The 10,208-nt window shown below is 35.5% G+C and overlaps 1 protein-coding gene across 1 annotated transcript; it reads right to left on the bottom strand.

The window, feature by feature from the left end:
• Positions 1–318: 318 nt before the first annotated feature.
• Positions 319–5,895, bottom strand: LOC129899674 (uncharacterized). Its single transcript, XM_055974700.1, has 6 exons — positions 5,637–5,895; positions 4,095–4,574; positions 3,574–3,662; positions 2,931–3,030; positions 2,011–2,238; positions 319–650 (listed from the first exon to the last, which is right to left on the bottom strand). The coding sequence occupies exons 1-6, from the start codon at positions 5,775–5,777 to the stop codon at positions 621–623; spliced, it is 1,068 nt and encodes a 355-aa protein (XP_055830675.1). The 5' UTR covers positions 5,778–5,895; the 3' UTR covers positions 319–620.
• Positions 5,896–10,208: the final 4,313 nt, after the last annotated feature.

Below are 10,208 nucleotides of genomic sequence, written 5' to 3'. Positions count from 1 at the left end.
TATTATAATTTTTTTAAAAATAAATAAATAAATTTTGTGTTCAGAGCGGGGGGAGTAATGCACTTTGGAGTGTTTCATGCCACAACAAATAGTGACACAAACTTATCCACAAATTGTCACGAGATTCATTGCACCAAACTCTTTTTTTATATATTAAAATTTTACTTGATAAAACAAAAAGTAGTATTTAGTACTTTAAGATTAACAATAAATGATTTATAAGGTAAAACATTATCCATGGAAAACATTTATCGTTCCCTAGTGTAGCAAATAGACAAAAAAAAGAGATGATATAGGAAACTAACAAAAGATTTCAAATAGTAAAAAGGTTATATGCATCTCTTGCAAAACAACAACACCATGGTTATGGTTACAACTGAATTATGCTCCAAACACAACATTAAAGAAATTGAAATGATTGCATTCTTTTCAACAACCTTCCATATAAGATATCTCGAATACATCTACTCTATAACAAAGAATTATGCAAACGAATGGGAAAAGAAGCAGTACCGGTGATATGGAAGAAGCTTACAATTATACAACTTCCTTCTATTAAGTTGAATGACACCAGAGGATCGGTTATGATGATGAGTTTGAACTACTTTGGCTGTGGCAAATCAACTGCAAGGACAGCAAGCCCCGTTTGTCTGTGGAATGAAGTGGGGAGGCAAATATCAGACTACATGAACGAGAAGTTAAACATAAAGGAGTAAATTTGGACCCCTTAGACATTGATGTGGAAGAACAAGTAGAATATCAACATGATAACATTGATGTTGTTGAATCATCTGAGGAGTGGACCAATGGAGGGATGAGTTGGCTCAATCAATGTGGAATGCAAATCTAGTCAATTGATCTTTTCAATTATTATGTGCTTGTAATATGTTTTATGTTGCATTTGGGGTGTTTTTCTCTTTAGCTTTTGATATTATTGTAAAGTGTATCAACTTTTACCTTTTTGTGGTACAAGAAACAAGTACTAACATTAATTTGTTTTTAAAAATATATATATAGACCCTTGTGGTCAGGCCCTTCCCCGGACCCTGCGCATAGCGGGAGCTTTAGTGCACCGGGCTGCCCTTATATAAAAAAGGAGCACATTCGTCAAAAGTATGGAAAATTTACTCTAACTCAAGGTACTTTAAAAGCTAACAAGAAAGATCTAATAGACAACTGTATAAGCATACACTACTATTTTGTCGATCCATTAGCATATTTATGTTCTACTTGCAAAGCACGATCTTTAAATAGATTACACTAGTGTATCTAGCTGCTTCCACCTTGAACTAGTACTTTTGGGGCAACAGGAACTGCTATATTGTGATGCCAAAAGATCAGTACTGCTTGTCTGGTGGCGAGTACAAGGAAATAAGTTGACAATTTCTTGTTCATAGATATGATTTGTTGTCCAAGTCTTTTCTCTCTTTATTTTTTTTTTAATTTTATCCTTATTTTCTTTTCCTTCTTTCCCTTGCATTTGGCATTTCCTTATTTTCTTTTGATCCCATTTATTTTACCAGTTATCCTCTGTTAAGGTTCAACTATAACTCGTAGTGAACCAATATCACAAGCCATTCATTAAGACGGCTACAACAACATACCCAGTATAGTCCCGCATGTGGGGTCTGGGGAGGGTGAGATGTACGCAGATCTTATCCCTACCCTTGGGGGTAGATAGGTTGTTTCCGATATAACCTCGGTCATGAAAACAGCTACCTTAGGTAATTAGGCAGCTCAGGGAACAACATAGAGCAAACTCAATTTTTCCATAGTTTTGTGAAGTTAGATGGGCTAGAGGACTGACTATAAAGTTACTACTATCCAAATTCTCATCAAGCTACAAATCATAAGTACATAACTTCTTGCACAAAAAGATCACTGTCAAAAAAAATCGTCGCAACTTAAAAAATTAAACAAACCAAAGCGACAACTTATATCTTAACTGACTAATGTATTCCACTCTAAAATGTGAAGTGCAAGGTTTAAGTTTCAGAGATAAAGACATACCTTTGACAACTTAGAAGCACAAATATCTGAAGTCATGTTATGACCATTTATTGGATCATCAAGCGGTATTCTACATATTGATTCTCCAAAACTCTTCTTCATAAGAAAACTGGATGAAGAATTTGAGCAGTCACTGAAAGCCAGTATTTGTGGCTTTCCAGAAATAGATTTTGCAATGGATTCAACAGCATCAACATAACCTGCCTCAGTAAGAGGTCCATCGATGACCTGAAATACAAAGACTACTATGAAAACATGGAGCATATTATTCCACCTAATGAGACCTTATGCAAAAATATTTCAGTTAATAAGATCCTGCCCTCCAATCCCGTCAGCTACAGCCTACAACCCTTTGCTTTTACATCCACTTCTTTCTTCATCGCTTCCTCTGTTCATCTCCCTTTTCTTTCTCTTGTCACTTTTTCTCCTTCTCTTGCGCCAGCACAGAAGCTACATTACAATGCAAATAAGGACAAGGGTGGGAGAGTCTGTGGCTCAAGATCCAAATTGTGCTTTCAATCCAGATCAGTTCTATTTTAGCTATGTGCCAGTTTGTGGTTCTTACGCAAGGTGTTCACTTACCTGCTCTTCTTATTTCAATTTGTTACTGCAATTCCATTTGCTTTCTTGAAGCTTACCATTGTGGGAATAAATTGTTTTTCCTTTGTCCCCTTATAGAGAAGACAATGAGAAAATTGCTAGGCAGTCTAACTAACTTCTCCCAAAATAAGAAAACAAAAATTACAAACAGAAATTGTGTGGAAATGGAAAAAAGAGAACTTCTTGGGTTAACTAGAGAGAACAGTAATCTAGTTTCCACCTTTCACTCCTATTACCTAAATATGAAAACAATGATAGGAAGGACAAAAGATCCAAGATAAAATCAATAAATAAGTACAATGCAAGATAATCAAAATTACCAGGAAAGAAACATCAGAAGTTTCAATGGCACCACATGAGAGGAGTTCTTGAAGTCTTTCAGGAGTAGATATAAGAAACTCGGGCTCACAATTCTTCAGGCTGTCAACAAAAAGTGTAATCATATAAAAACAGGGAAGATCTTGAATTTCTTCAAAAGAAAACGAAGACTGGAAAGCACACAAGTACAAAACTCAGCATGTGTGAAACCAAACGGGAATAAAAGGTCAAGCATGTAAGCAAAGCAGTAAGCAGTCATTGCTAATTGCAACAAGAGCCAATACAATAAGGAAAAGAAACTTAGAAACCAAGGTAGGTTACTTTTTAAAGATTGAAGAAACACCACTTAAGCCAATAAAATACATGGCCAGTTCAAGCAAGTAGAGAAATACACAGCCAAATGTAAATTCACACAACCAGAAGTTGATGCAATGAAGGCTAATGGCACATGAATGCAATTATTTATCGACCATAATAGTGACATCTTATTATTAACAGAACAAATCAAATGCCAAACAGGGTATAGTTAGCAATAAGTCAAGGTTCTGAAAAAATAAATCATTTGCATCTTTCAAGCAATAGACAAATAAATCAACCTTGAGAAGCCAATAGCCGCAAAATAGAGAAGTTACAAGGAAATTATACCCCTGAATCTGGTGGTCTATAGAAGCACCAGGATGCAGACTCACTGTATGTATTCCAAGAGCTTTCAGAGGCTTGCATATTTTCCGCACCTAAGGAACAATTGAAATGCTTATTAAAATACCACAAGATACAGAAGGATACATGTAGATATCTATATAAATTTTTCACATGTGAACTTACAGCTTAGTGTACATCTACATGAATTATAACATAAGCACAGAGAGAATAAATACATAAAGAAGGATAAGCTGCACTGGATAATAAATCTTAATCATTTTACAGAAAGAAGTAGGAGATGCATAAAGAAATTCTGTATAACACAAGATTTTCTAAGGACATTTTATCCAAAAATCAGGACTTGCTGCTGAAATACTTGCTCTTAAAAGTCCAACTAGCTTAAGAAAATAGCCGCTGAGCATTTAGCAACCATACCATTAGAAATCAATACAACTTTCAGAATGTTGTGTTAAACATATTACAAACAATGGAAGCAAAAAAAAATTGGATAATATTGCACCAACCTTGACAGCTTTCTCTTGGGAGGGAACAAGGAATAAAAGGAAGGGGTTACTGATTGATAGACCTTCTTTCTCCTTTCTTGAGATGGCATCAGCAGTCGTTGCTGCAACCCAAGCAATTTGCTCAGTTGTAGCATGGGCTTGATTTGTACCAATTATATCTTTGCCACGGGCAAAATATTTCCAGAATTCAATTCCCCATGTATGGACGAAGAAAGGCTTTTCCTCTCCATCATTGAAGGCTCCATCCTGCTGAAGGCCATCCTGAATGTTTTTCAAACATAGAATTAAAAACTTAGATGGAGCATGCATGTGGAACTCTTCCTTTAATTTGTCAGAATTTTGTGGCAAACTAGTCTTCTTAACAGGGTTCTTTCCCTTTTTCGACTGGTTCTGCTTCTTCTTCTTCTTTTTCACAAGATCAACTTTTCCATGCCTCTCATTGAATGGATCCTCAGGTGTAGGCAAACTATAGCACATTCCCTGTCGATGGATAGGTAAGAAAAAACAGCAAAATTAACACAACATAAGCATATGTTTTATATAGAAGAGAGACACAAAAGATTTCATCTCATTTAAACTATACATAAGCAGGACAAATTAAAATCGGAGCCATATATATAAATGCATAGATCCATTCCAATACCACTTAATCTAAGACCTGCATTTGACTCTTGGCATTTTCACATTATGAAAATGAAGTGCATAATGGTAATTGAACATGAATTTACATGAATGAAAGACTTGGAGTATTCAATAATCAAACAAATGCACTTCCATAAAATATACCACCAACAAGATCACACTAAGTAAATTAATTCAAAAACACTTCTCAGTTCCTAAACAACCAACAAAACAACTTTCACATACAAATAAGAAATACCCAATTCTTTAAAACTTTCTTCCTCAAAGTTCACCTGAAACAGCTTCACAAAAAAAAAAAGCTACTCAAGACACTACTTTTACCATTAACAGCTTCACAAAAAACTATTCAAGACACTAATTTTGCATACAAATAAAGAATACCCAATGTCTCAAAACACCAATAGAATTCACCAAAACCCAAATCTTCCTCTTTCTTCCTCAAAGTCCTCTCTTTTACCATTAACAGCTTCACAAAAAAGCTACTCCAAACACTAATTTTGCATACAAATAAAGAATACCCAATTCCTCAAAACACCAATAGAAAATACCAAAACCCAAATCTTCCTCTTTCATCCTCAAAGTCCTATCTTTAACCATTAACAGCTTCGCAAAAAGCTACTCAAGACACTACTTTTGCATACAAATAAAGAATACCCAATTCCTTAAAATTCCATTAGAACATACCAAAACCAAAATCTTCCTCTTTCATCCTCAAATTACTCTCCTTTTGCATTAACAGCTTCACAAAAGAACTCCCCATAACACACTACTTTCAGAATCTTTTTTCCTACCCATTTGTCAATATAACATTCCCAGATACTTGAAGAGATATCGCATTAGAAATCAACAAAAACAAGAACTCAAAAGAGCAAAATTAGTTTCATATAATGTGAAATTTACCTCACACATACGGCGTTTGCCGGACTGGCGACGTTTCTTGGCAGCAATAATTCCAGCTATACGATTAGAGAGCTTGTCATCTTGCTTCTTTCTGCTCTTCTTGTTCTTCCTTCTCTGAATGGAATCGTCACTTTTCCCCATGGCTGCTGATGTTCAGTGAAAGAGGCGGTTTTTGCAGTTTTGTATAGTGGCGCTTTTCTCTGATGAGGCTGCTGGGTAGGTTTGATATTAAATCAAGAAACAGTGGGTGTAACTGTAATTCAGCTAGCACTACCAAAATAAATAATGTGTTGCCTTCCGTTGTTTTTAATTATTTTTTTTTAATAAAAACGACAAACAAATGACGGATTTTTGCGCCAAATATATATGTTATTAATAATTAATTATATTTAATATATGTAGCGATATCGTCTGTCCGGAGTTTTGGTACAATGACTTTTAAATTCTGGGAGTTAATTTTCACGTATTTATTTTGTTTAAGTTTTTTTTATCTGAGTTTATGGAAATTCAACACTTATTTCTTATTTAAACATGTTTCCACATCTTTAAATGCTCGTTTCTCTTTAAGTATGCTTAGTTTTGGGGTGTAGTGTTGGTTCTCCCATCGGAGGGTTAGTGTGGTGTCACTCACGACGCTTTAGGTCGTGACAGAAAACGAAGGAAAAGAAATTTATATGAAAATAAAGACCCAAAAAATATATACTAACAATTAATACGATCAAAATGGCAAATTTTATTCAAGCATGATAGCATCGAAAATTTGGTCGGTCAGAGTGGTATGAGACAGAGTGTTTGATCGATCAAGAACTCATATTTTCAAAAAATGAAAGTAGCAGAAATAAGGATGTTGAGATGAATATGTTGGGTTTAATTGATAGTTTGAATGGGAAATTGAGGGAAAAAGAAGTGGAGAGGAAAATGATATGTTCTCTCTTGCTTTATTAAATAAGCGTTGGTCCCACATAGGTGGTGGAAATGAAAAGTCTCCTACTTAAAAGTAGAAGCACTCCTTCATGTTGCTAAAGAGTCAAGAAGAGGGCCTCCCCTCGCGCCGTCGTCGTCGCTCGCTCGGCTCGGCTACGGCTACGGCTACGGCTACGGCTACGGCTACGGCTACGGCTACGGCTACGGTCAATTGATATGATTGATTGATAATCTTTTTGGACCAAATTTTCTTTAAATTTTAATTAATTAAAATTATTTATTTAATTAATTAATAAAGTGAAAAAATCCTGACCCGCGACCCGCGACCCGTTTCTTTCCCGAATTAATTTAAAATTTCCCTCCGTTAACCTTTTCTCAACAGGCAAACATTTTCCCAACAGGTGCCTTTTCTTAAAAGGTGTAAACAGTCTATATATATCTGTTAATCCTCAGAATGTTCCATACAAAAATTCTGAAATAACATCTTCTTCTTCTTCTTTCTGCACTTCCTAAAATCGTGTGATATACATCCTTCAAGTGGTTCGCAGTCATCAAAGATTTGCAGTACCTCTACTTTGGTGAGTAAATCGTTCTATCCTGGGAGGAAAGATTCCAAAACCTCGGGTACTTTGAGGGGAATAATTTCCTTAAGGACACACTGTGCATTCAGTGGGCTCGATTTTGTTCCTGCATTAATTTTTCAGATTTTGTGTTTTATTACCTTTAGTTGTTACTGTTTTTAATATTTACAATACAGTTTACTAACAATCTTAAGAAAATTATCGTTATTTTATTTTTCTGATTAAACTGTATTCTGTTTTTGGAGACTAAAACCTGTGTGGTTTTCTACTCCGTATGAAATAAATATTTTGACTTGAAGAGTATAAAAACTTCATTGGAATATTAAAGTTCATACTTGTACAATGATTTGAAGAGTATAAAAACTTCATCGTTGTTTTTGTAAAAGGTCTGATATTCTGAAATATTAAGACAGTTTGTCTATTTTGACAGTGAAAAGAAATGACAAGTGATACTGCTACTACTTCTGTGACTGTTGCTGCAACAAGCCGCACTTCTGTGCCACCGGCAGAAAAACCAGAAAAATTTTCTAGAGCCAACTTCAAAGGATGGCAGCAAAGGGTGTTCTTTTGGCTTACCACTCTTGGTATGCAGAAGTTCACCAACGAATACCCTCCTATGCCCGCTGCTGATATGCCGGCCAATGAAAAGTTTATGATTACTGAGGCATGAACACAGGCAGATTTTCTATGCAAGGGCTACATCCTAAGTGCTTTGGATGATGATTTGTATAATGTCTACAGTGCTGTGAAAACTTCTAAAGAATTGTGGGATGCACTTGAGAAGAAGTACAAGACTGAAGACGCATGCTTGAAAAAATTTGTGGTTGCTAAGTTCCTAAACTATAAAATGATAGATAGCAGAACTGTTGGAACCCAGGTTCAAGAACTGCAACTTATTTTTCATGACCTTATTGCTGAAGGTATGGTAGTTAATGAAGCATTTCAAGTGGCTGCGATGATAGAAAAGTTGCCTCCTTCATGGAGAGATTTCAAAAATTATCTAAAGCACAAGCGCAAGGAAATGAAGTTGGAAGATCTTGTGATTCGTCTCAAGATTGAGGAAGATAACAAAATAGCAGAAAAGAAGTTGCGTGGAAATTCAACAATTATGGGAGCGAACATCGTTGAAGATGCTGCTCCAAAGAATAAGAAAAGGAAGCAACCTTTTGGAAAGAATCAGGAGCAAAACAAGAAAAAGTTCAAGGGCAATTGTTATAATTATGGGAAAGTTGGACACAAAGCTCCAGATTGTCGTCTTCCGAAAAAGGACAAGAGAAAGGGACAAGCCAATATGGTAGAAAATAAAGAAGGTATCGATGATCTGTGTGCAATGCTATCAGAATGCAACCTAGTAAGTAATCCCAAAGAATGGTGGCTTGATTCGGGAGCTACTTCGCATGTGTGTGCAGTCCGAGAAGCCTTCTCTACTTATTCCCCTGCAGCACCTGATGCGACGATCTATATGGGAAATTCTGCAACTGCTAAGATTGAAGAATATGGGAGAGTATTTCTGAAAATGACACCCGGCAAGGTGGTGACACTGAACAAAGTGTATCATGTTCCAGAAATGCGAAAGAATTTGGTGTCTGCCGGCCTTCTTATCAAGAATGGATTCAAGTGTGTTCTAGATTCAGACAAAGTAGTTGTCAGTAAGAATGAAATGTATCTAGGAAAAGGCTACCTCACTGAGGGTCTTTTCAAACTAAATGTAATGGTTGTTGATGATAATAAAGTTCAAGCTTCTTCTTATTTACTTGAGTCAAATAATTTATGGCATTCACGTTTAGGACATGTCAATCATAAAACCTTGCGAAAATTGATTAATTTAAATATATTGCCTAACTTTGAATGCAATAAATCAAAATGTCAAGTATGTGTTGAATCTAAGTATGCTAAACATCTTTATAAATCTATTGAAAGGAATTCTAGTCCCTTAGAATTGATTCACACAGACATTTGTGATATGAAGTCTACACCAACTCGTGGTGGAAAGAAGTATTTTATAACTTTTATTGACGATTGCACTCGATATTGTTATGTATATTTGCTTAATAGTAAGGATGAAGCAATTGATGCATTTAAGCAAATACAAGAACGAAGTGGAAAATCAATTGAATAATAAGATAAAAATGATTAGAAGTGATAGGGGTGGAGAATACGAATCTCCTTTTGAAAAGATATGTTTAGAATATGGAATTATTCATCAAACTACTGCCCCCTACACACCTCAATCAAATGGAATTGCGGAAAGGAAAAATCAAACATTAAAAGAAATGATGAATGCTTTATTAATAAGTTCCTTTACCGCAGAACTTGGGGGAAAGCTATCCTTACAGCTAATCGAATACTCAACAGAGTACCCCACAGCAAAACACAAACTATTTCATATGAACTATGGAAAGAAAGAAAACCCAACTTGAAATATTTCAAAGTGTGGGGGTGTTTAGCAAAGGTCCAAGTTCCTTTGCCCAAAAGGGTAAAAATCGGACCAAAGACCGTGGATTGTGTTTTTATTGGCTATGCTACAAACAGCAAAGCTTGTCGATTTTTGGTTCACAAATCGGACAATCCTGAAATTAATGTTAATACGGTAATTGAATCAGATAATGCTGAATTCTTTGAAAATATTTATCCGTATAAAACTAAAAGTGAGTCCTCAAGTGAAAGATCTAAATGACCACGAGTAGAACCAACGGAAAGTAAACCAACCGAAGAGGATCCAAGGCATAACAAACGTCAAAGGATATCTACTTCCTTTGGACCAGATTTTGTGACATTTTTGCTTGAAAATGAGCCTCAAACATTTAAAGCTGCAATGTCTTCTTCTGATTAAGCATTTTGGAAAGAGGCAATCAATAGTGAGATTCAATCAATTTTGAATAACCATACATGGGAATTGGTTGATCTTCCTCCTAGAAATAAACCTTTAGGATCAAAATGGATATTTAAAAGGAAAATAAAAGCTGATGGCACTATTGATAAATATAAGGCAAGACTTGTGGTCAAAGGTTATAGACAAAAAGAAGGTCTTGATTACTTTGACACATACTCGCCGGTAACAAGAATA

Source organism: Solanum dulcamara, chromosome 1 (genome assembly GCF_947179165.1).
Source record: "Solanum dulcamara chromosome 1, daSolDulc1.2, whole genome shotgun sequence".
Taxonomy (NCBI): Eukaryota; Viridiplantae; Streptophyta; class Magnoliopsida; order Solanales; family Solanaceae; genus Solanum; species Solanum dulcamara.
Note: the sequence above shows the minus strand (reverse complement) of the source record. Positions and strands in the feature narration are given on the sequence as shown.